At 39.6% G+C, this 27,359-nt stretch overlaps 1 protein-coding gene across 4 annotated transcripts in view; it reads left to right on the top strand.

The window, feature by feature from the left end:
* The first annotated feature begins 741 nt into the window (after positions 1-741).
* Positions 742-27,359, top strand: part of LOC127653636 (inactive rhomboid protein 2-like) — a 152,429-nt gene continuing 125,811 nt past the window's right edge. For 2 of the 4 annotated variants that reach the window (XM_052140398.1, XM_052140395.1), the window contains exons 1-5: positions 742-1,031; positions 7,159-7,252; positions 16,097-16,234; positions 20,421-20,554; positions 20,846-21,029. In XM_052140398.1, coding sequence (XP_051996358.1) covers positions 16,115-16,234; positions 20,421-20,554; positions 20,846-21,029 — 438 coding nt within the window. In that variant the 5' untranslated portion in view covers positions 742-1,031; positions 7,159-7,252; positions 16,097-16,114. The remainder of the gene's footprint in view (positions 1,032-7,158; positions 7,253-16,096; positions 16,235-20,420; positions 20,555-20,845; positions 21,030-27,359) is intronic. The other 2 variants (XM_052140396.1, XM_052140397.1) reach the window with 2 other exon arrangements.

Raw genomic sequence — 27,359 nt, 5'->3', positions numbered from 1 at the left:
ACGGTTTAGGGGAGATAACCGTTATTATAAACTGAAGTAGGCTACAGTACCGACAAATTAGGCAGAATGCAAATACGACGCGATGACGTCATTAATATGCTAATGACGCATGACGTCATCTGGCGACATTTAGCTACTTTTCGAGCAGGCTTTAGCTACTTTCCATTGAAAATAGTTGGCAACACTGTAAAGAAACAAGTAAACCACAAGTGAGAAAGAATGCTTACAGTTCTCCAGAAAATGAACCTATGAATGGCTTAACTCCCCCCTCCCCATGACAGTCATTATAATGGCAAAGTATATCAGGCGGGGGCTCTGATGTGGCATTGAATTTCATACACGTAACCAAAAGTCTAGGCTAGGCGATAGCAAGGCTACACAGGTTATATATTCCAGAAATACCAAGATGTTTTCTACTGTTCTATGTAATTTTACCTATGAGTCATGCGAAGGACCAACATTAGTCATGCCAGAGTCCGCTGTCTCAAAAGCCTTTAATGGATCGTGCTGGTTTATTCATTGCGGAAACAATTTTATTCACAAACAAACCATTTTACCATTGCTTTTTTCTATAGTTTTGAAGAAACTACCATATTGAAATGATGTATCCATTCATTCATATTAATATCTTCTCTAAAATATATAAAAGTACCAGACAGTCTATAAGATGGCACATCCACGGGATGTATTTGATGATCAGGGAACTCTCCCAGTTTCCCACCCGACGGCGTGTAGGAAAGCGCAGCAGGAAGACATAAATGAACACAGGCTTCCTCTTTTCACTCTTTCTCTTTTCAAAAACACAATCTAGGTAGCAATTTACAACACGCGTCACTTTACAGCATTTAGTTTATTTTCTAAAGGTGAACTTCTTTCAAGTTAGTACCGAAAGATCCGGATAACTCCTGTTTTCTCAGAAACGAGTGAATGAAAGAAAAGAGAAACGCGTGGAGTGTTGTAACCCATAGCTCAAACTAGTGTCTAAGGTCAGCGGAGAGCTTTCGGAGGACGTACACACATTGACCCGTAAGGTGAGAAAATAGTATCTGAACTTGTTACCGTGTTTGAATGAGAAATCGTGTCCATATTTTAAATATGGTAATTTCATCAGTGCATGTGATATGCTTACTGGATAGTACACACGTCCGAGAGCGCATGCACCCGTAAAATACACATTTATTCTGTCAGAGTAGCTACATGCACGAGCGGAATACAGATAGTTAAATCTGCAACGACAGTAAGAATGTCTATAATAAAAAAAGTTTAAAGATTAACGAGGAGTAGGCGGCACAGTGGCTCCGTAGTCCTACCACAGTTATATGATAGCTAATTTTTTGTAAAAGGCCAAAAGTATTTCATATAAATGCCTGCGTGAGATTCGAGTGACTTGATTCTTTTGCGAATTTCTTAATGTTCAGGAAACCGTTATGAAATAGGAACCAAGCCAGTTTCAGATGATACAATGTAACAGAGGCGTCAGTTACTAAAGCGTATTAAAGTAATTAACAATAAAGTAAATACAGTATAACATCGCATAAGGGCTACATCATGAACTGACCTAAACAAAACTACAACTCGCATCTCACAATAAATGTTCAATTCATGAGCCTGTGTATTGTGCGTTGAAAATACAGTTCACCCAAAATGAAAATGTTCTCATCATTTACTCACCCTCATGCCATCCTGGATGTTTATGACTTTCTTCTGCAGAACACAAAGATTTTTAGGAGAATATCTCAGCTCTGTAGGTCCATACATTGCAAGTGAATGGTTGCCAGAACTTTAAATCTCCAAAAATCACAAAGTCTACATAAAAGTAATCCATAAGACTCCAGTGGTTAAATCCATGTCTTCTGAAGCAATATGAAAGGTGTTGGTGAGAAACAGATCAATATTTACCACCAATCTCCACTTAAACTTCCACATTCTTGGCAATTCGCATTCTTTGTGCATATAGTCACCTACTAGTCTGCGCTGGATAAAGGTGGAGATTTATAGTAAGAAGGCTCTTAAATATTAATTTGTTTTTCACCCACACCTATTATATCACTTCTGAAGAGATGGATTAAACCACTTCAGTCATATGGATTACTTTTAGGATTACTTAATGTGGTATTTTGAGATTCAAAGTTCTGGCTACCTTGCATTGTATGGACCTATAGAGCTGAGATATTCTTAAAAAAAAAAATCTTCATTTGCGTTCTGTGAATTTAAGTAAGTCATACACATCTGGGATGGCATGAGGGTGAGTAAATGATGAGAGAATTTTCCATTTTGGGTGATCTATCCCTTAGCTCTGTGTAAACATTCATAGTTCTTGTAGCTATTTTAACAATCATGAAGAGTTAAGAAACGTTATGCTAGACCACAAACACCTGCGGAAGAATGAATCACATGACCCTGATGTTCATATAACAGAACAGACTGAACCCCTGAATTAAAAAAGCATAAATTATCAGTCACACAAAATATTTTTCAAGAATTACTCATTTCAATTTCATAGCAAGTTACCATTAAATTGAATTGAGTAATATATGACAAAATTAAAAATAAAAATGATGTTTTATTATTTTTGTTTGGTTCTAGATTACACAATTCAGTTTGATGGAAATTTGCCAGGAAATGTATATGTATAAATAGGTTTAAATATTGTGTTCTTGCACAATTTCTTTAGTGCCATTTGTATGCCCACATCATGTCGTCAGAAGCTTGATGGACAGCATGTTAGATTATGCTTTTAACATGTTTTTACTTGTAAAAAGTAAACCAATATGTTAAACACATTTAGGCAAGCTCACAGTAGCATGTTTCTGCATGTTTACTGGAAATCAAGGATTTTATCACAGTAGCTGCTTCATATCTCTGATCATTCACAAGAGGTTTGTTTTTTATTGTGCCCATAATATAATTTTCCCTCCTGACCAGTCATGCTGTATTTTCAAAGACAGACAGACAATCAAATACTTTCTTGCTGCTTTTTACCACAGTTATACCACTCTTTCAAATCCTTTTGCCTAAGGAGGGCTGAGGAATGTATGAGGAATATGTGAGGAATGAGGCTTTCCACTTGCCAAGTTAAGACTTGCTCTTCCATTGAACATAGAAATTAGTTCAATTGGAGAGTTGGATCACCATGAAGTTTTGTAAACCTAAAAGATTAGTAGGGCAGGATTACTAATTCAAAAAGTAAACAAAACACTGATTGCATTTACATGCACTTTAAAAGTTCGATTTCATTTGGATTAAAGCAATAATCCTTCTTTTTAAGGCATCATGTAAAAGTCTTAGTCCAATTTAAGCCCAAAACCAGTCTGGATTTTGCAAAATCAAACTAAGACTTTGATAATGTGATTGTAGATTGGTTCCGTCCAGCATGGATACACGTCAATCAGACTTGAATATGCCTCTGCATTATGCGTACGCACTAAGAAACAGAGGTGTCGTGCGACGTGCATTTAACCCGGAAGTCAAACGCAACACAAAGCTGAGAAGAAGAGCAGCAACAACAACGTGTGTGTTTAATTCGGAAGTGATCATCTTTATGTCCTGTTCTCTTCAAAGACTTTACTATCCACTATGAGAGCTTTGAAGGGCTGAAAGGTGTGTGGCTCATAAATAATGTTTATTCTGAACCCTAAACTTTTAAGTCACTTTTATTGGAATTTCAGTTTCTCCCTCCCTTTTCCTTTTTAGTAGTATCAGCTGTCTGTCTTCATATATTTATATAAAATATATATATATATATATATATATATATATATATATAAAAGAAACCTTTTCATAATCTTATGTCCACTATTTTCACAAATTATTTCATAAAATACAATAAAAGAGGGTACCAGGTGCATACTATGGCCAAGGTTAGCACGCTTGTGTTGGCATTAGAGCCACGAATGCAGTATGTAAACATTAAAAATTACCGTAATTTCCGGACTATTGAGCGCACCTGAATATAAGCCGCACCCACTGATTTTTAAATAAAATATTATTTTGAACATAAATAAGCCGCACCTGTCTATAAGCCGCAGGTGCCTACCGGTACATTGAAACAAATGAACTTTATTCAGGCTTTAACGAAACACGGCTTGTAACAAAAATAAATAGGCTTTAACGAAACACGGTGTGGCAGCGGGGGCGTGGTCAAGCGCCCGTCCGGGAGAAAAAAGCGGTAAGGGCGCTTACGCCCGTTTCACACATACTCCGTTCGCAGTGCGTAATTTTTTCCGTACCCATTTTAACAGGTTAGAGCTTTTACACTGCACGCGGATGCAGTCCGACGATCTGTTCCAGTTGCGGTGCCTATACAGTGCAGCGATCGTTTACGCACCGAGTCTATTTTTGCTGTGCTGCACCGCGCTGAATTAAAGTGACAGCGCATTGTTCACATTAAAATAGACATAGATTGACAAGAAACTGTAATCATTTCATCATATACGCATAATTTCAGTTAAAGTGTTCTACAGTTACTAAATTACAGGGTCAAGAAAACAAAAAAGAATGATTATAGTCCCAAAAGTTGCAAAATGCCATCCTATATGATTTTTTTACCCTAAAAAAAGACAGAGTGAACGCAAATGCGTCTCATTCTTCTCCTTCTTAGCAACAGATATAGCGCGATAGCTTTTCTTCAACTCGAACTACATGTAAAACAAAGAATCACAATGATTAAAATGAATTTTCATACTGTTTCAATGCCTTAATCTCAAATTTAACGTTTGGGTTTAAAATCAAAATTCCTTACACATTTTTGATTTTGTGGCACACAGAAACTGCGGATCAGTAGCGCACTGCAAACGCAGCATATGTGAAAGCACTATAGCGCGTGCTGCTCCTGTACCGTATACGCACCGCATACGCACTGCACACGGAGTATGTGTGAAACGGGCGTTACACTTGAGCTAAATTATGTCTAACACCGGTGTCTAATTTCAGTAAGCATTGGGAGAGCGGCATAAAAAGGCAGCAGCCACAGAGCTGAGAAAGTGACACATGTCAGTCTAGTGTTGGCGCATAGAAGAATTGAGAAACTTTATAAAATTGTTTGTAAACATTGCTGTGGCCATTAAAAGCCTTACCTGGAACGTCAAGGGCCCTGCTGAAAACTGTCACACTGGTGCCCGTGTGACAGTTTTCCCAAGAAGGACACGTGAAGCAGGGAACTTGAAATTAGACACCGGTGTTAGACATAATTTAGCGCAGGTGTAAGCGCCCTTACAGCTTTTCTCTCCCAGACAGGCGCTTGACCACGCCCCCGCTGCCACACACGGCTTGTAATAAAACATTTGCAGTAAACAGTAGCCTACCAAGAAAGTCATTGGTCATTATCTTCCTCGTGCTGTGCACTGAAACCACTGAAATCATCTCCTTCGGTGTCAGAGTTGAATAGCCTCAGATTTAGTTGTCTTTTTGCACCGAGTCAATTCCTCACGCTGCTGTTTCCAGCGTCTTATCATCGACTCATTAAGACCCTTTTCCAACAGCCAGATCAATCGCCTTCAACTTGAAAGCAGCATCATATGCATTTCTCCGTGTCTTTGCCATGGTGAGGGTGACAAAATGACTACCATAATCAGAATGATGGAAAGTTTGAGCGCGCTCGATTTAATCTAAACAGTAAACAAAAAAAGTTGTTTTGACCTTAACCCGTTCAGCAATTTCATTGGTCTAATGAAAGCTTCACGCCGCCAAAAAAACTGAGCACGTCACAGAATGTTTTTTTTTTTTTTTATAAAATTTGAAAGCGGGAAAAATCCATATATTAGCTGCGTCATTGTATAAGCCGCGAGGTTCAAAGCGTGGGAAAAAAGTTGCGGCTTATAGTCCGGAAATTACGGTACACATTATCTACTGCATACATCTTTTAATCATCATAGAGTGGTTATAACAGCTTCTTTTACTGATCCCATGTCGACTCCATTTAAAGAATGCAGAAAGCATGATTTTGAATATGCAGCCTGAAGCAAATGACAGGTAGGCCCTCGGATACAGAATGGTTTCAAGTATTCAGGCAACAAACCTATTCTAGTGATCATTAGGAAAATATTGACAAACCATATATTTTCTAAATTGTCTATTTATTCATGAGATCTCTTCTTGGTCTAAATGTTATTAGTACTCTTCACACACAGTTTTTAAGGATGAAAATGATGCAAAGCAGAGCTCGTAGATTTAGAAAAATCCAGGAGCAAAAAGTGTTGTCTTGTGCCTTCGGACATCACCATAATCACAACGGATAAAGTACATATCATCTGCACCAAAATCAACGCGTAAAGAATGTAAGAAATGCATGTGGCTATAAAGTTTTCCATGTTGTGGTGGCTGTTGTGTGTGTCTTACTGTTGCAAAGTTACTTGGCTGATTTCTTCAGCGCTCTACGATGATGCAAAAGGTAACCTGGGAAATGTGGGCATCACTTCCTCATCTGATGTTCTTTCTTCACCAATTCCATTGTGCATAGTGACATGTAAAATTGGACAGAGAAATGAAGACTGTAGCTTGACAATGCAAAAGTCCCTGAGATTTTTCTTGCATTTTGCAAGAACTGCCCATGTAAATGTAGTCAATTTATCAAAAACTTTAGTTTTAAGCTCTCTGGTCTGGTACAAAACCTTTGATCCGTTAATAATGGATATATGATATGCATCTCCTTTTCTTGTTTCATTTGTCCGTTTGTCAACAATTTATTTAGGTAATGAAATAACACAAATAACACCTAAATTAATAAAATTAACCTGAAATCTTGGAATTAATGTATTTAAGGGAACATGCATTTATGTGCTGTAGCCTAACTGTTCACTATTTCTTCAATACCAACTACTGACCTTTTTAATGACTTTTTAGCTTTTTAAACCCAAACCCCCAGAATAAAAATTAGCATATCCTTATAAAAAGTTTGTCTAGGAAGAACTGATACTGCTGAATCATTAGAGCTTTTATCTGCCTGCCTTAACTTCCTATGTGAAATGGAGCGAACATAGAATTTACATTTCTGTGTTTTGTTATTGGTTGTGTCACAAAAACGCAATTACCCTGATTCTGAAAAGGTCTCTATTTTGTTATCTGGAGTGAACTACTGTCAATTTGAACTCTTTCAACATTCTTATTACATTGTGTAAGAGGTGACTTTTTTGGACATAGCTATTTTCTTTGTGTATTTAGCAGGAAGCCTGAAGATGAGCCAGTGAGGTGACTGTTACTCTTTTTCCTTCTAACCGTCCAGAAATCAAGACGAACAGTGTTTTCTTCTGACATAGTAAGTTTAATGCATTGTGTTTTGGTTGGTGTGCAAGGCATTTTGTTGGTTCACGCAAATATTATAATTCTATCCTCATTTACTCAATCCTCATGATGTTTTAAATCTGTTTGACTTTCTTCTGCAGAATAAAAACAAAGATATACTGAAGAATATATTAGGTGTTTTTGTGGCATAAATGACCACGAATGGAAATTTTAATTCTCATTTACATGACATAACATTTCAGAATGACTTTCAGCAAAAACCCTGGAATAAACAGTTTTCTTAAGTGCACATGCACTTAGAGAAAGCAGTTTAACACACCTAGGTTTCTCCTGGAGAATTCGGCCATGTAAATGCACAAGCGGCTTTCTTACATGTTTTTGAAGAGTGTGCATGTGCGTGAACAGACTGGATAACAGATGTCATAAGATGGATCCCATCAACAAGTCAACAGAGGAAAGAATTCAACATTTCTGGGAGTACAGTAGGTGCTCACCCAAAATTATCCTCTTTACCGTGGGAAGTACTGCCACAGTAAAACTGTAAATTCTCACATGTGAGATTTGTTCGCAAAATCACTGCCTGGAGGCGCAAAGGGAAATTTTGGCACCATAGTTTAGTTTTAAGAACGAGTTATTATGATTAATATAATTATTTGTACTGTATTATTTTTTTTACAATTTAATGTGGACAGCTAACTAATTTTGGTAACAATCCAAAATTAATGACAGCATTAAAGTTATAGCTCAGTTAGCTCATGAATTTACCATGTTGGAGCGCCGGTATTTGTCATGATCAATTTGCACGCTATCTCTGGCGGGCGATCTCCAGGCGTCATACCGCTATTGGGGGATCTATCTCTCTTGGGCCCCTGAAAGCTACCCCTTCCCTTTGTTGTTGTTGTTGTTTGATACATGTGGAAAAATAAAATGTAGCACATGTAACAGACATGCGACATGCCTTTATTGCATACTGTATATATAGATAATTATTCACATAAATATTGTTTTATAAAGATTATTATTTGCATATTGTAGTGGCTTTTTTCTATATGTTAGGGCAAGGTGGTAAGATGTTCTTTACCCATAGTTTGGAATAAACAATGTCCACACAACGATAGCCATTTCAAACACTTCGTTGTCCATGAATGAAATATATCGTACAGAGTTTAAAGCATGTTGCTCTATGATAAGAACCATATGTTCCCGCCACCTGTCCGCCCTGATACAACCCAGGAGAAGTTTAAATACCACATTAAATTAACAGGTGACCACACCCACACCACTGGTGCACAATGCCATCTAGTGGTTTGAACAATCATTACATTTGTCTCCTACACATATCTTTTGATAAAAAAAGTTAGCACCATGGCTGGCGTCCTGTAATATTTGTACCTACATGGTATTTGGTTACTTGTACTTTTATGTGTTTAAACAAATTTCACACATGTCTCCACAAAATGCTTTCAAGTATTTTATGTTAATGTTGAATAAAAGAAAGAGTTTGTCTTAGCTGCTGACATGAAATGGGAAGAAAAGGAGTTCAGGAAAAGGTGGAATCGAACCCGTATTGAACGCAGAACCACCACCACAAACCAACGCTCTACTGATCACTGCATTTCTCATTTAAATGGGCACTCTGTAATTATGCAAGTATGTCGAAGTAGCTACATTGGATTACACTGAAAACTTGTGGCCAGGGGTGGACTGGGAAGAGAAATCGGGCAAGGATTTTACATAGAATCTGGCCTAAAAGTTGTTGGGGGGGTCATTGTCTTTTTCTGCATATTGCTGCCCCCTTTGGCATACCGGCATTTGTGGCCCATCCTGGATAACGCGACTGCTCATTTTAGCTTATCGCGGCTAATTCAGATCATTTAACGGCCGGCCTTGTTCTTCCAATGGCCAGTCCGCCCCTGATCAGTCACAAAGTGCGTCGGCCCACCGGGAAAATGCCCGGTATGCCAGATTACCAATCCAGCCCTGCTTGTGGCCTGGACGCTGCATCATTCAAACACAGTAGTTTTCAGTTGTCAATGCCATTGTAGAAATTCACTATGCACAGTAAACCAGGATTAATTTAATCTATGAAATAAAGTGTCCAATAATAGGGCAGTTACTGAGATCAAGCAAGTAGTTTTCAGCTGGTCATGTGATGGTAATATGGCTGCCCCCATGAGGTGGTGGCCCTGCTCCATGTAGAATAAAAGAGCTTTTATAAAGTTACTGATATGACTTAACTCTTCATCTCGCATGACTGGTCATGATTTTTAGACATATGTTTCCAAATTACTATTTATTTCTTTAGAAGTTATTTAGAAGTAAATATTGAGTGAACCTTTAAAGCTTAAGTATGTAACATTATCTGTTAAAATCCTTTATTCTATACAAGCTTAATATGCAGAAACAACTAAGTAAGCCATTCATAGGTACATTTTTTCAAACTTTAAGCCTTGTCTTGCTGTGGCGCTATGAAAATTGCTCTTTGTTTTGATCTACCCGCTACCCACTATCACTTTGTTTGACCTACGTCAGACTGGAGCATATTCAGAAACCTGTTTTGAAAACAAAGTACATTTTTGCAATTGCATTTGATAGAGCTAGTGGTGCAGAAATTATATACTTCAGCTTTAACAATACAAGGATTTCCAGGATTGACCTGGATGTGTGCTGCCTCGCTGGATAAAGTGGAGAATAGGAGCAGGAGCATACACTAGATCCATCCCTTACCTGAATCAAAACCTTCTCTGTGCTGCCCGATCTTCACTGCGCCGTTCCGATCACTGCGAGAACAACATTTACTTTCAGTTATAACTTGCTCCATTTAGACTTTTTATTTCCACTTTGAAAAAACATTTTCAATGACTGCTGGTGAAATGAGCGACAGGATGTGGGTGTGTCATGCAAATGCAGAGTATTATCGTGCATCGACTACCAATGAGAGAAGTCATTGGAGCTCATGTCATCTGTCTCCTGTGAGATAATGGAACCGAGTGCAGGAAAGACAAAGCATAGGTGAATTTCGGACTGGGCCAATGGGGCCAGTGCAAAGGGGCCAGGGTGGATTCTGGGCTGCAAGGTCTCGTGGCCCATTAATTTGAAAACAAATGTTTTCGGAAGGGGGCTTCATCAAAGAAAATAACTTTGCACCAGTCTTCTGCTGTCCAGTCCTTGTACTTCCTGCAGATTTCAGTCTGTCTTTGATGTTTTTTTTGGAGAGAATTGGCTTCATTGCTGCCCCTCTTGACACCAGCCCATTGTCCAAAAGTCTTTGCCTCACTGTGCATGCAGATGTACTCACACCAACTTGCTACCTATATTGAGCAAGCTCTGCACTGGTGTTGACAGGATTCCGTAGATGACTTCTCAGGAGGAGACAGTCCTGGCGCCTGCTGGACACTCTGGGACGTCCTGAAGCCTTCTTCACTGCAGTTTAACCTCTCTTCTTGAAGTTCTTGATGATCCGGTAAATGGTTCTTTCAGGTGCAATATTCTTTGCAGCAATTTCCTTGCATGTGAGGCCATTTTGATGCAAAGCGATGATGGCTGCACATCTTTTTTATAGGTAACCATTGCGAACAAGAACACACATGCTGTGTCTGAAATCGCCCACTTGTTCACTCATTCACTATTTCCTATATAGTGAACGGCTGTGAGTTCACTATATTTCAGCAGTGAGTGAATGAAATGAGAGAGCGATTTCAGACGCTGATGTAAATTCCATGTGTCAGAGAGCACTCGGGAGCTGTCGCGGGCATGTTGTCATAAACATTTCACCTGTGTGGCTTCATGAATTTTATAATCACTGTAATCGTTATATAGTATATATATATGTATATGTGTGTGTGTGTGTGTGTGTGTGTGTGTGTATATATATATATATATATATATATATATATATATATATATATATATATAGATAGATAGATAGATAGGTAGGTAGATGAAATATATATATATATATATATATATATACACACAACAACAACAGTTTTAGTGGTTTGAGTGAACCACACTTTTGTATCCAGTTTCCTTTTCAAAAGAGTTTATAGAAAGTACATGTTACATCCTGCTTAAATGTCCCTGTTTGTTTGGACAATCTTATTTTCATGAACATTTCTATGTTCTTATTTATTGTTCTATTTTATTTAGGTGAAATATTGAGAAAATAACAAGTTTGCAGTAATGCGAAGATATTATTTAATTTTGTAAAAATATTTTAATTTGAAAACACTGTGCATTTATAGTTGTTGTTGTTGCTAGTTTGTATGTTTTGAGTTGAAAAATACACATTTCAGCATTATCCGTAATCTATTTGTGCATTTTCCTTGATAACCAAGCAAGTTGTTACGAATGAGCAGCGAAGGCAGACGAGGAGATGCGGATCCAAGTGCAGTTCAACTTTATTAATGAAACAAACAAGGCAGGTACACGGAAAACACGGGAACAAAGGAAAAACCCTCAATGGGGGAATAAACACAAGACTGAGAAAACGGGCAGGGCACACATACCAGGCTAACAACATACAACGATAGACACCGACTGAACAAACAGACAGGGTTTAAATACACGGACAAGGGAAGACAGGAACCAATGAACAACAGAACTCAAAACAAGATAACAAGGTGAATAAACACAAACCAATGGTAAACTAATAAGGACAGGTGAAAACAATGACAGAGAACACGAACGCTAACAGGGAGACTGTGACAAAAGTGAAAACTACGGAATACAAAAGTGACAAACATGACAACCAAGGGGTAACAGTGAGAACAAGACGAGGTAACCCTAACACAAGTTGACTCATGATACTATTTGTTTATTATATCGCTAATCGCAATATGACATTCAGCACCCCAAATCGTGCAGCTCTAATATATAAATATATATATAGAGTTACAGTTTGGTCTGTTCTCACACAAAACAGATTGGATCGCTTCAGAAGACAATCATATGTATTACCTTAATTCTGCCTTTATGTCCTTTTTGTAGCTAAAAGATTTGGTCACCATTCACCTGCATTGTGTGAACAAACAGATGTCCTATTTACATAAAAAATATCTTTGTTTGAATTCTGTGGAAGAAAGTCATAGGAGTTTGAGATGACAAAAGGGTGAGGAAATTATTAGAGAATTACTAAAGATTATTGTTTTTGGGTGAACTATTTCTGTAATGCAATGCATGATAGTGAGTATACTACTATAGTCTAAAATTTATATTTCCAATTAAAACTCTTAAGCAGAATAAAATAACTTATCTTAAGAAAAATGTTTTTGTGAAGCACCTAATGTGCCTCAGACTTTTGAACAACACTGAATAAAAATATTGTATAGCTGCGCTCAAAGTTTACATACCCCTTGTATGTTTTTCTTTAAAATGAGCAAAATAGTTTTTTATTCAGTACTGTGTAACCGATATTGAAGTACATTCCATTAGAAAAAAATAATTAAATATTTAAAAAAACTTCTTATTTGCCTCTAAGCATAAATGACAATTTGTAGCCTTTTGTAATAGTTGAGTATGAGCCCCTCAATTGTTCTGAGTGGCAAAGCTGGATCTGCCACTTGTGGTTGAGAGATCAAACAAGAAGTGCTATGCTCAAACATCAGAAAAGGCCACAGTCATTGACCCTGAAGAGGACATGTGATATTAAGAACCAAGGACTTTTAAACTTTTTAAAAGGATAATTTGTAAATTTAGACATGATCTGAATTTGTGAAATGTATGTACATATCTGTAATATCATATAGCTACATTAATGCAGTACTAAAAAAAAGCTACTTTTATGCATCATTAAAAAAACATCTTGCAAATGGTGTAAATTTACAAGCAGAACTGTATATGTTATTAAAATTTACCTTGTAGGTTCTTCAATGTTTCCCACTTTTTGGCAGCTTTGGCAGGGGTTACCACACCAAGCAACCCCATTTCTGTAGTGCATGCAATGTAATGATTTAAATATTACTAATTACACATATTAAATGAAACCGAACACTACTCATTTCTGAGGAAAAGTAATCTACAAACTCACTCCCATCCAAGCTGGGCTACATTCCTGTGCCCAGGGAAGAGTTGGCCATCCTGCTCATTATGAGACTCGTTACATCTTCATCCATGCCTAAATCGATAGAAAATCTTCAGTCCATTATTTTCTAAGGCGTATGCGAGTACAGTAGTTACATGTGATAAATAATATATGTAAACAAGCCAACAAATTATCATTTGCTGCGTGAAATCTCGACCATAAAAATTACCCTTGCTAGTTTTGAGTCAAAAATTGCATTTAAGCGGCGTTCAGTTGAATCCATCAATATGTATAATTTTACTTATATCTTGATACAGATTTATTTGTATTAGTAAAATAGTTACTTACATTTGTAAAGTTTCCGCCTCCAATGTTTGCGTCCGCCATTTGCATTTTTTTTTTTTGGCACTCTGCAGCCGTCTCCGCGTTGGGTTATGGGAAACTGGGGTCGGAGAGTGTACATTGTATGTACCCTCAAAATCAGATTGCATTGTGGGAAAGAATGAGTGAACAGATGTAGGGAATGAATTCACACACCACTACAAAATGGTCGACACCCGAAATTGTGCACTATTTAGTGGATGGGGGCGGTTTCGGACACCGCTAATGATTGGAAGCACTTCCCTCCATTTATAGCAATCAGTCTGCTCTTATAATCAGTCAGAATTATAGTGATTTTAACCTGACTAGTACTCATTCACACTTTCCCAGGTGCTGCTGATATGATAAGTGAAATTATGTTAGCTGGTCATTTTGAGCCAGGGCCAAAAAACAGTGAAATTTGGGTTTTTGCGATAAAGTTCATTTTTATGGCCAATGAAGCTTTTTGCAATTATTTAAAATGCATCTGATCACTCTGCACAATAATCTAGAAACAATGTGAATCAAAACCACAACAACTGAAGCAGAAAACTTTGCGAAACACAAAATGTATGTCACTGCCAATTCTTTTGACCATGGCTGTACATCATCTGTTTCTCAAAAGCAATCGCACAATCAGATGAACAATTGCACTCTGTTGCAAATGTGCCCAGTATGAAAACCACCTAAAACCCACATTAACTATCCAGTGTGATGCATTATTTTGGAATGCATGCAGAGTATATCATATATCAGAAATCAAAATAAATTTGTTTGTCTGAGTGTGGGGAGATTTCTTTTCCTGCTTCTCTTCACAGCTTTCAAAAACTCCATTATAGAGAGCACTGAGCTAAAATCTTTTGCCCTTGATATATTTTTGCTCAAAGCTAAAGAGAAAGCACAAAGCTGCTTTTTCTTCTGTTGTCTTCCCTCAGCCACCCCTACAGAATTGATTTTCACAGACTTGAAGGGTGTCCAATTTCCAGAAATTTCTTCCTGATTTCTCGATCTGTTCCACTATGGACCTCATAACTTATTTCTGATTAATTACATATGGCCTGAAAACAATGCTTGAGGAGTGAGACAGTTACATCCTCTGCTGTGACTGTTAAGTGTATGCATTTACAAATGTTTTATTTGTAATGAAATTTTAAAGCCTTTCCTCTGTATGGGTGGAGTCTTCACTCACCTCTTCGGGGTATGGCTATGTTCTCAAGTACAGCTTTAATTCTTTGAAGCTGTGATCAGTCACAAACATTTTTATAACCTTTCGAAAACACGTTAAAAATGAGTAATGATGTTGTGGTCAGCAATAAAAACATTTCACACTAGCCGATATTTCCAGTGATTTTACAGGTGTGAGCTTCATTTAAATAATTTCCGGCCAGAAGAAGAGAGTGAGAGTGTGCATTAGCTTCTGCCAGCGGGAGTTTGATAATGCCTTGACTGTCGGAACTCCCTGTTGAGTTAATGTTTCCAGCAATGGGTTAAAAGTCCCATCTAACATGACAGAAAATAATTTCTGTCACTTGGGTGGTCTCTTGTGTACTCTTCAAGTGACCAATGTGCTGCTTCTTTTACTGTAGAACCAACAAGCAGTCACGCTGATCTTAATGTTTTCATCGCACTCATCTGCATATCATCACAAACACTGATTGTAACCCATAGTGATTCTCTCACCAAGTGTTTTTCCTGTGTTTTTCACCTGCACTAAAATGACTAATGAAACCAGTGGAGGCACAACAGTATTTTTATTGAACCTAATTTGTACACTCACTGAAGGCTGCATATGGACCCACGGCAAGCCTCAAGGGGATAAATTCACAATAATACACTTTCACAAGGTAAAGTTACTCTATTGATTGCTTCCTAAATATCTTCCTCTATTACAGTTAATTATGCTTATGCAGACAGTTCGTATGTCTGTCACCCCTCCACCATTCTTAATCGGCATGTGTGCTATACCTCCGACTGAAGAGATCTGCTAGTGTGGTGCCAAAACGGTAAACTTTGGAAGCTAACCATGGTATGCAAACCATGCTGAGAACTCCGGGCTAAGAACAGTTTGTTGTTGTACCTTACTGAAGCGTGTTCAAGTGGAAATGCTACTGGAACCCTTACTCGCCATGCTCATAACTGTTTGGCCTGATTTGGCCTGGAAATGCATCTATTTAGGTCTGTTAAGGCTAAACCAAATGTTTTATATCATAGCTAGTATAATGAATTGGCATCAATGACTTTCCATTTGACAATCCATTTGTGCAGTTGCCAGTATGTTTTTGTTTTTTTTTATGGGATTTTTGCCTTTTAATTTGTTGTGATTTTAAAGCCTTTTTGTCAATTTTAATGCTCACGTTTTGCTCAAACTGTTGTTGAAGGGCTTTTCAAAAAGTGATTTGAGTGTCATTTTTTCCAACCATTTTGGATTGTTTAATTGGGTACAATCATTTACATTGTTTTTTTTTTTTTTTAAAGACCTGAACATTAACGAAGATGTCATCTAAGGAAGAAGAGGCCTCAAACAGCAACAATGACCAATCAAAAAGCAGACTGAAGAGCAAGAAGCCGCCTAGTCTGATGATCGCCATTCCAAACACTGAGCAAGGCAAAAAGGTATGAACCTACTCTGAGGGCCACCCCACTGGGCCAATGACCAAATCTAGTAGACTGGTGAAGCTTTTCTGGCACATTTGGGTGTAGCATCTTAAATTATTTGTTTTAGTTTGAGGCTCAGGGTTACTGACCAGAAGGTCGGGGGTTCAAGCCCCAGCACCACCAATATGCCACTGTTGGGCCCTTGAGCAAGGCACTTAACTCCAGGTTGCTCCAGGGGGATTGTCCCTGTAATAAGTGCACTGTAAGTCGCTTTGGATAAAAGCGTCTGCCAAATGCGTAAATGTAAATGTAAGAGACACTCTGAATCAAACAGTCTTTTAAAATAATTTATTCTTGCAAGTAGGACCCAGTCATCACATAGGAATTACTCCCCAATGTCTCCAACAGAAGCAGATCCTCCACCTCTACATTCCTTAGATACAGGGGCATTCCTTTGCAATGACTATTACTGATCAATGAGTATTACAATTTCTACAACAGCCACATCCATGCTGAAGCAGCTCTCATGGGTACAGACTACCCTCACTGTAAGGACATGAGGCTCAAGATGCTCCCGCATTCGTTCTGAGGGACAATTCTGCCTCCCGTGCCCTCCCAACCACTTCCTCTGTGTTAATTCTCGAGGAACCACACGAAAAAGCACAGTGGGGCTGCGAGGTAGAGATGGAAGAAACCAAGGAGAATCTCACACTGGTGCAAGCCCCACTAGCCCCTCAATCTTCCCTTTTTGTGTCAAATAGTGAATGCTCTCACAATTCATATGCTGCTTATCCTCACCAAGTATTCAGGGATGATAGACAAATGTGTTTCTGTGTGTTGTTTTCACACACACACACACACACACACACACACACACACACACACACACACACACACACACACACACAAAACGGAAATACGTTTCTGTCGAGGCGCACGCATTCACACGTTACTCATCCCCACCAGATAAGCCGGGATGGTAGTCAAGTGTGTTCCTTTATATTGTGTTCACATAAACATTGTTATCACACAGTAAAGAAAGCGATGTTTGCTGCGCGCTGCACGTGCTCAACATGCACACACATCTACATGCTTTTAACTTCCCCTCCTCACCAGAGTTCCCTGGGAGAATGCATGCATGTTGTTTCTGTATAATGATTTTCTCACACAACAGACATAGTACTGGTTGCGTCTGCTCGTGCTGCACGTTCTCAACATACACACATATACATACTGTTCACTTAGAAGAAGAAGACGCCTTTATTTTTTGTCATACTTTATAGATTTTGAACATATACAGTGAAATGTTTGAAATATTTTTTCACATATCCCAGCTAAGCTGGGTCAGAGCGCAGCGTCAGCCATAATACAGTGCCCCTGGAGCAGATAGGGTCAAGGGCTCAACAGTGGCATCTTTGCTGTGCTGGGGCTTGAACTCCCTACCTTCTGATCAACTGCTGAGCAACCACTGCCACATCTTCCCCCTCCTCGACGGAGTTAGCTGGAAGGTTACATGTGTTGTTTTTGTGTGATGATTTTCACATAAGCAATCTTCTCGCACAATAGAGAAAGTGCTTGACACACACGCACATTTACGCTGTTCACTTCCCCTCCCCACTGGTGTTCGCCGTGAGGCTATTGTGTTCACATAAACAGTTTTCATAAAAATCAGGAATGTGCTAGTTGCAAATATTGAGATGCACACATTCGTAGTCTGCTCATTCCCTGCTGTAAATCGCTGGGATGATACACAAATGTGTTTGTGTGTTGTGTTCACACAACCAATGTTCTCAAACAAAAGAGAAAGCGCTTGTTGAAAGAGACCCCACACATTCACATGCTGCTCATTCCCCGCCAGAGTTCGCCTGGATGAAACGCAGAGATTCTTACAAAAAGAGAAAAGCATTTGTGATGCCTTCATGAGACCCAAACATTCTCATTTCTCTTCCCCTCCCCGCCGGTGTTTGTCGGGACTGGGATAATACACAATGTTGCTACTGTGGGTTGTGTTTAAGTAAAGCATGTTCTCAGAAAGGGAAAAGCACTCGTTGCTCTGCACGAGGTGCATGCACTCAAAGAAGCCCTTCCCGCTTCTTTTACCTTCACACTCTGTGCTTCCTAGTGCTGAGCGGGCGAGTGAGCTAACCAACACAATCGTTTCACAGCGTTTGGTCAACTATGGTCTCAGCTCAGGATGCAAATATGTTCGGACTGCTGAGGATTATTGGTTGCACCCCTGCCCCCCCTTCAAGAACTATACACTTCCAGAGTGAGGAAAAAGGCTGGTAAAATCACTCTGGACCCCACTCACCCAGCCCACTACCTTTTTGAACTGTTGCCTCCTGGCCGTTGCTTCAGAGCTCTGAGCACCAGAACCATCAGGTACAGGAACAGTTTTTTCCCTCAGGCTATCCATCTCATGAACTGTTAAGTTGACACATTGAGCAATAATTATGTGCAATACACAGTTAAGTCTATTTATATTATCCAACATATCCACTTCTGTCATTACATACATTGCACTGTACATAATATACTGTATTTCTGTTCTTTATATAACGGATTTGTAATGGATTTGGACTACGTGTGTGTAATGTATCGAGGGAACAGTTTATTAATTTAGAGTAATTTCCTTGGCTCTCCACACACTCGAAGTGTATTGATGCAGCACTCGCTCCATTTGAAGCGGCATGCACATTTTTATCTATTTCTATTATGGGCTATTATTAGCCCAATCGGAGGCTCTGTTGTGTGAGCATAGGCATTTACTACTCTGAAACCCAGGTTGTACAAATGGCAACGTCAAACTGGGCAAAAAGCATACACCATCACACTGAAGTCTTTTACATGAGACCTCTCCAACGCTGGTGGCTTGCCTGGCGCCAGGGGTGCATGCGCATTGACATAACTCGCTGCTATCTGGCTGCTCAAGCACCTTGGACAGCTCCAGCCTTTTAAAAGCATCATGCTGGGTCAGGTCTTCTGGCAAAAGGTGGTAATCACGGATGTGTTCAGCGCAGGCTGAGGTGCAATGTGCAGCAGGCGACCAGCCTTTGGCACCCAACACTTCAGTCATCCTGAAATACGAGCGGTTTCTTTCCTTGCTATCTATCCATGCCCTTCGGGGCTGAGGTGGTCCACCTACAAGCCTTCTCTCCCCCACTGTTTATTTCAGATGAGGAGCAGCATTTGTTGCATTTGATCAATGCAATTGTTTGTTATGCCCTGTACATCACACATGCATGGAGCGCAAGTGCAAGTTTAGGCTGTCGGATCAGCTCTTTGTTGTTATGGAGGACGAGTCCTTCATAACACAAGCACAAGCAAAGGTTCTTTTACTGGATCCTTGATGCGAGTGCCCTTACTTATGAATCGCAGGGCGTGAGATGCCCTATTTGTGTGAAAGCGCATTCAACTAGAGGCATGTCCTCTTCCTGGGCATGGACAAATGGTGTGTCCTTGCATGACGTATGCTTTGCAGCAGGTTGGTTGTCACAAACACTACGTGGTGTCCATCTCTTTCAAAGTCCTCTCTGTCTAGAGCGTTTATTGTTCCAACACTCAGCAGGTGAGCCCAGGCCCTTTTATTATGGGCTGGCTACCAGATACAGTGCATCCAGAAAGTATTCACAACGCTTCACTTTTTCCACATTTTGTCATGTTACAGCCTTATTCCAAAATTGATTGAATTCATTATTTTCCTCAAAATTCTACAAACAATACCCCATAATGACAATGTGAAAGAAGTTTGTTTGAAATCTTTACAAATTTATTAAGAATAAAAAATGAAAAAAAATCATAAGTACATAGGTATTTGCAGCCTTTGCTCAATACTTTGTTGAAGCACCTTTGGCACCAATTACAATCATGATTATATTGTGAATATTAGATATATCACTCAGCCCTAGTCACTGTGCACACTATATATTAAGATTATAATTTAAGTGCTTCATATTACATTACAATAAGTTCACTATAAGGTTCTAAGCAATGCTCTACCTCATATTTTGTGATTCTAACTGCATTTATTTCTATCGTTGGTGTAAGCAGCAGAAGGTGGTAATAGAGCACAAATCAACAGTTTTATTCCATCATGCCCATTTTACACCATTAAAAGTGACCTTGGCACCAGTTGGTTAATAGTAGTAGTTAGTTTACTTTAACAAAACTTGAAAAATGATTTGTGTTGATGTGTGATTTATAGCCCATGCAGCTGACATTTAAGAAGAGTGTGCATTTACAGCAGTCGATTGAAGAGTTGTCAGACAACAGTCCAACTGCAGTGGACCGTAGAACAGTGTTCAGGAGACAGACTTCTCTTTCTCAGAGCATACGCAGGTAAGCATGCCTGTCACAGATAAATGGAGGAGTGAATGGATAGAGAAATAAATGAATGAATAAATGTTCTTTATTGATCTCAAGAGTGTGACTGTAGTGAAAAATCATGTTATGACCTGGCAAATTGTGATAAGAACAACTAAAGAAGTTCCAGAAAAAGAATGGCATTTCATTAACAGTACATGACTCCTAAAGTCAGTTTCTTTCCAATATAGCATCTAACCCCTTTCACATTTGTGCTTGTATAAGATAATTTACATTATATTATAGTCTGTTGCTTTGTAAAAACAGGGGTACAGCTCAGTGGTTTGGCGTTGGCAGTGGCTGTGAATCTCAGCAGCAGGAATGGCACAGGAAAAGTCTCCGGCACTGCAGTCAAAGATACGGCAAGCTGAAGCCCCAGTATTGCGAGCAGAATGAGGCAGCCAGTATGAACTATGACCTAGAGTCACCTGTGGCCCCCAGATTGCCAAAGGTATGATGCACTCACATAATCCCAAACATTTATATAGGAATATTACAGATATTTTGTGGTTACATCAAACAGACTTTACATTATTCTTTGAAGTAGAAAATTCAGTGTTGATTTCAGAAGGCTTCATATTAGGGGTTTTCACATTTGAGGACATGTGTCATCCTCCCCATTTTTGTAAAATAACTCCCCTCAACCTAAAATCCCATTCAGAAAGAAATTTGTGCTAATACCCTTGACACGCTTTGAATAATGACTAAGGATATGCACAATAAATGCATACATATATATATATATATATATATATATATATATATATATATATATATATATATATATATATATATTGTATGCATTTATTGTATGCATTTATTGTGCATATCCTTAGTCATTATTCAAAGCTGTCAAGGGTATTAGCACAAATTTCTTTCTGAATGGGATTTTAGGTTGAGGGGAGTTATTTTACAAAAATGGGGAGGATGACACATGTCCTCAAATGTGAAAACCCCTAATATGAAGCCTTCTGAAATCAACACTGAATTTTCTACTTCATATATATATATATATATATTATATAACTTCGCTCACCATATTTTGTCTGTTGTGTACTGTTCATCATACTTTGATTGTTTTGACTGACTGCACCTCATCTGATTCAAATGGAGTAGGAGCGAAAGCATTTAAGTCTACCACCTGAAATCTAAAGGGAGAGGCCAAAACCTTGGGCACGTAACCCTCCCCAGGCTTGAGAACGGCTTGTGAAAGTCCGGGTCCAAATTCTAAACCAGAATCTTAGTGTGGCAGGGCCTAAATATCCCCGACACATTTGATTGAAGCCAAGGCAATTAGTAGTACGGTCATTAGAGAGAGTACACGCAAGCATACTGCATCAAGTGGACTGAACAGGGAACCCAAGTCCTAAATCCCAGATGGATGTCTCACTAATGAAAGCCCAGCGACAATTACTGTCATAATCTGCAAACATGAACGATGGCATTGCCGGAGCGAGGCGCAAAGCCACTTATGAAGAAGACGGACAGGCTCAAACAGGCAACAAATGATCCTCAATTCTCTGTGCTCTGTATCCCGTCCTCACTAGATATAGGGAAGAGAGGAGACTGACGTGAACTTTTCCAGAAAGCAACCCAAGGGCAAAGCACTTTGAGTGTCATACGCGCGCAATGAACACAATCAATCTCCACGAGCGCTGCATGCCTTACAGGGATGAACTTAAGTGATATAGTACCCCCTCATCATAATCTTGTGCCTGTTCAATATTTCTAGTTTTTTTATGTGCTTGTGGAAACGTTTACAAAAAGAGCCTTTTGCTTAACAACATATAAAGATGATGTATATGTTGTTAAGCAAAAGGCTCTTTTTGATTCTTTTCACTGAAATAAACACACAATACAACACAATGTAATATAAAAACACAGAAGGATATGCTGTTTGTCGGAGCACATGCAGGAAGGTAGAAATAATCCACTTGATGTTAAGGTGTGCAGTTTCAACAACGAAGAAAAGATTCGGGTGTACAGAGCGCAATAGATGAATTTGTGACCATGAAAAGAGAAATTGATGAAATAGTGCTGTGTTTTCTGGTTTGTATGTCCGAGATGATGCATGGGGGTGGAGCATCAAGCGTCATCTACCAATAGATGGGTGTGATTCTGAAGGGCTTCAGAGATTGTCACTCCTGGGAGGAGTTTCCCATAGCCTCCGCTACTGATGCAGCATCGAAGTGACCAACTTGAAAGGGAACCTGTATTCAGCCCAAACATTGCAACATTGTACATCTGAATATCACACCTGTGGGACATGTACAGGATGGCAACAACAACTGTCTGTATACACACATTTTTGTATGGAAACGGCTTAAACCAAAATGTATGCAACCTTTTTTTTTTTTTTTTCAATCATGACATTTTTATCGATAAAAGGCCTTTGAATGGAAACAGGCATAAGACGGGGAGAAAAAAAAGTGTGAAAAGTGGATGGAAACTAGGTTACTGTCAGCATATTTATTGAATATTCAAAACATACAATATACTTGCAGTGAAGCCGCTCAACAAGATTCCCATTCAGAGCGACACACATTGCAGTTTGTCTACCGCAACAACCGCTCCACTGATGATGCCATTGCATCTACAATACACACTGTTCTCTCCCATCTGGAAAAAAGGAACACATATGTGAGAATGCTGTTTGTAGACTACAGCTCAGCATTCAACACCATAGTGCCCTCCAAGCTTGATGAGAAACTCCGGGCTCTGGGTTTAAACAGCTCGCTGTGCAGCTGGATCCTGGATTTCCTGTCAGGCAGATGTCAGGTGGTTAGAATGGGCAGCAACACCTCCTCATCACTGACCCCCAACACTGGAGCCCCGCAGGGCTGTGTTCTCAGCCCACTCCTGTATTCACTATACACACATGACTGTGTGGCAACACATAGCTCCAATACCATCCTTAAGTTTGCTGACGATACGACGGTGGTAGGTCTGATCACTGACAATGATGAAAGAGCCTACAGAGAGGAGGTGCACACTCTGACACGCTGGTGTCAGGAGCACAACCTCTCCCTCAACGTCAGTAAGACCAAAGAGCTTGTAGTGGACTTGAGGAAGAAAGACGGAGAACACAGCCCCATCACCATTAACGGAGCACCGGTAGAGAGAGTCAGCAGTTTCAAGTTGCTCGGTGTCCACATTACTGAGGCTCACCAGCACCTCTTCTTCCTGAGATGGCTGAGGAAGTTTGGAATGAACCAACACATCCTCACACGGTTTTACACTAGTACTGTAGAGAGCTTCCTGACTGGCTGCATCACCGCCTGGTACGGCAATAGCACCGCCCACAACTGCAAAGCCCTGCAAAGGGTGGCGCAAACTGCCAGAAACATCATCGGAGCTGAGCTTCCCTCCCTCCAGGACATATATACAAGGCGGTGTGTGAAAACAGCTTGGAGGATCATCAGAGACTCCAGCCACCCGAGTCATGGTCTGTTCTCACTGCTACCATCAGGCAGGCGGTATCGCAGCATCAGGACCTGCATCAGCCGACTACATGACAGCTTCTTCCCCCAAGCAATCAGACTGTTGAACACTTGATCTATCAGGATCAGTAATTAGCATTGCATTTTATTCATCTATAATCTCACACTGGACTGTCAACATATTCTCCTCAATACAACTACTATATATATTTCATATACTCTTATTGTATATTGTGTATTCTATATTGTGTGTATTGTCTACTGTACATTGTATATAATTATTTTGTTGTGTAAGTATGTGTACATTTGATATGTAAATTGTGTTGTGTAAGTATGTTGTTTATTGTAACTGGTATACACTCACCTAAAGGATTATTAGGAACACCATACTAATACTGTGTTTGACCCCCTTTTGCCTTCAGAACTGCCTTAATTCTACGTAGCATTGATTCAACAAGGTGCTGAAAGCATTCTTTAGAAATGTTGGCCCATATTGACAGGATAGCATCTTGCAGTTGATGGAGATTTGTGGGATGCACATCCAGGGCACGAAGCTCCCATTCCACCACATCCCAAAGATGCTCTATTGGGTTGAGATCTGGTGACTGTGGGGGCCATTTTAGTACAGTGAACTCATTGTCATGTTCAAGAAACCAATTTGAAATGATTCGAGCTTTGTGACATGGTGCATTATCCTCCTGGAAGTAGCCATCAGAGGATGGGTACATGGTGGCCATAAAGGGATGGACATGGTCAGAAACAATGCTCAGGTAGGCCGTGGCATTTAAACGATGCCCAATTGGCACTAAGGGGCCTAAAGTGTGCCAAGAAAACATCCCCCACACCATTACACCACCACCACTAGCCTGCACAGTGGTAACAAGGCATGATGGATCCATGTTCTCATTCTGTTTACGCCAAATTCTGACTCTACCATCTGAATGTCTCAACAGAAATCGAGACTCATCAGACCAGGCAACATATTTCCAGTCTTCAACTGTCCAATTTTGGTGAGCTCTTGCAAATTGTAGCCTCTTTTTCCTATTTGTAGTGGAGATGAGTGGTACACGGTGGGGTCTTCTGCTGTTGTAGCCCATCCGCCTCAAGGTTGTGCGTGTTGTGGCTTCACAAATGCTTTGCTGCATACCTCGGTTGTAACGAGTGGTTATTTCAGGCAAAGTTGCTCTTCTATCAGCTTGAATCAGTCGGCCCATTCTCCTCTGACCTCTAGCCATTCTCAACAAGGCATTTTCGCCCACAGGACTGCCGCATACTGGATGTTTTTCCCTTTTCACACCATTCTTTGTAAACCCTAGAAATGGTTGTGCGTGAAAATCCCAGAAACTGAGCAGATTGTGAAATACTCAGACCGGCCCATCTGGCACCAACAACCATACCACGCTAAAAATTGCTTAAATCACCTTTCTTTCCCATTCTGACATTCAGTTTGGAGTTCAGGAGATTGTCTTGACCAGGACCACACCCCTAAATGCATTGAAGCAACTGCCATGTGATTGGTTGATTAGATAATTGCATTAATGATAAATTGAACAGGTGTTCCTAATAATCCTTTAGGTGAGTGTATGTCTCGTCACTGTCATGACTGCTATATTGCTCGGAACTGCACACAAGAATTTCACCTACTGTTGCACTTGTGTACATGGTAGTGTGACAATAAAGTGATTTGATTTGAGAAGCATCCAGGGTCAATGCCCTGCTCAAGGGCATGTTGACCAATCTACCACCAGGCCAAAAAAATAAATAAGTGATCATGTTCCCAAATACCTGTCCCTCAACCATTCGAGACCCATCCCACAGTCCCCCCAGGAGAAAAACTAAATAGAAATTAAGTAATAAATGATGCAGTTCATTCCATTCCCCACCCCCAAGAACCCCAAATGCACTGACAACCAAGACAATGAACTAAAGAAAAAAAAGAGGAAGAAACAGAAGGAAAATATAGCTGCAAGCAGCAATGCGGATTCCTCCTCAAAATGGCAAATCATTTAAAATTGATCAGTAGAGGGTTGGGGTTAAACCCTCTCAATGGATGAATCCAAAAACCACGTATTTCTGTCTGAATCCTAAACGAAACATTTTCAGTGTACAGAAAAATCCATCAATACAGACCTTATGGATCCTTGAGGCTTTTTTGTTCCCAATGAGAAATGAGGCATGTACACCAAGTTTCAGAAGAATTGGACAAATGGCGTGGAAATGGTATCACTTTGAAAATATTTTTTGGGGCGTGGCCTGCAGCACCACCTATGGTCGAATGTGGGCCATTCTTGGTTTGTGGGTTCCTGTTGGCCTGTAGTATCAATGTACAAAATTAGAAAATATTTGACCAGAAAATGGGAATTTTGGAGTGGCCTGTAAGCTCCCTAGGGGCTGAATGTGGGCCATTCTTGGTTTGTGGGTTCCTTTTGGCCTGTAGAATCAATGTACCAAATTAGAAAATGTTTGACCAGAAAATGGGACTTTTGGGAATTACCTGTAAGCTCCCTAATGGCTGAATGTTGGCCATTCTTGGTTTGTGGGTTCCTGTTGGCCTGTAGTACCATTGTACCAAATTAGAACATTTTAGACCAGAAAATGGGAATTTCGGCATGGCCTGTAGCGCCTCTAGGGGTGAATGTTGGCCATTCTTGGTTTGTGGGTTCCTGTTGGCCTGTAGTATCAATGTACCAAATTAGAACATTTTTGACCAGAAAGCGGGAATTTTGGCATGGCCTTTAGCGCCCCTAGTGGCTAATGTCGGCCATTCTTGGTTTGTGGGTTCCTGTTGGCCTGTAGTACCATTGTACCAAATTAGAACATTTTAGACCAGAAAATGGGAATTTCGGCATGGCCTGTAGCGCCCCTAGGGGCTGAATGTTGGCCATTCTTTGCTGAGTACTTCAGAGTGATGTCATCTTGAAGCATGTTAGGTTTGAAAAACCATCAGTCAAAATTACATTTGATTTATTGACACGTATATATTGTTAAAATTTGGACATTTACATAAACACGCTCCTTTCAGCCATTTTGTATCAGTATTCATTTTTCCTAAGTAATGTTTTCAAGGATGTCCATTCTACACATGTGTAACAAATTTCAAGTCAATTGGAGCTACGGTTCAGGAGAAGAAGAGTTTTGTAGGTTTTCGCAAATTTTCAACGTCACGGGAAAATCCATCATGGCGGAAGTTATGGGTTCTTGAGGCTTTTTGTTCCCCATGAGGAATGAGGCATGTACACCAAATTTCAGAAGATTTGGACAAATGGCGGATTAAATGTATCACTTTGAATTTTTGAAGCTATACATTGAAATTTTGTGAGTATATTATTTATTTTGATAGT

Source organism: Xyrauchen texanus, chromosome 13 (genome assembly GCF_025860055.1).
Source record: "Xyrauchen texanus isolate HMW12.3.18 chromosome 13, RBS_HiC_50CHRs, whole genome shotgun sequence".
NCBI lineage: Eukaryota > Metazoa > Chordata > Actinopteri > Cypriniformes > Catostomidae > Xyrauchen > Xyrauchen texanus.
Note: the sequence above shows the minus strand (reverse complement) of the source record. Positions and strands in the feature narration are given on the sequence as shown.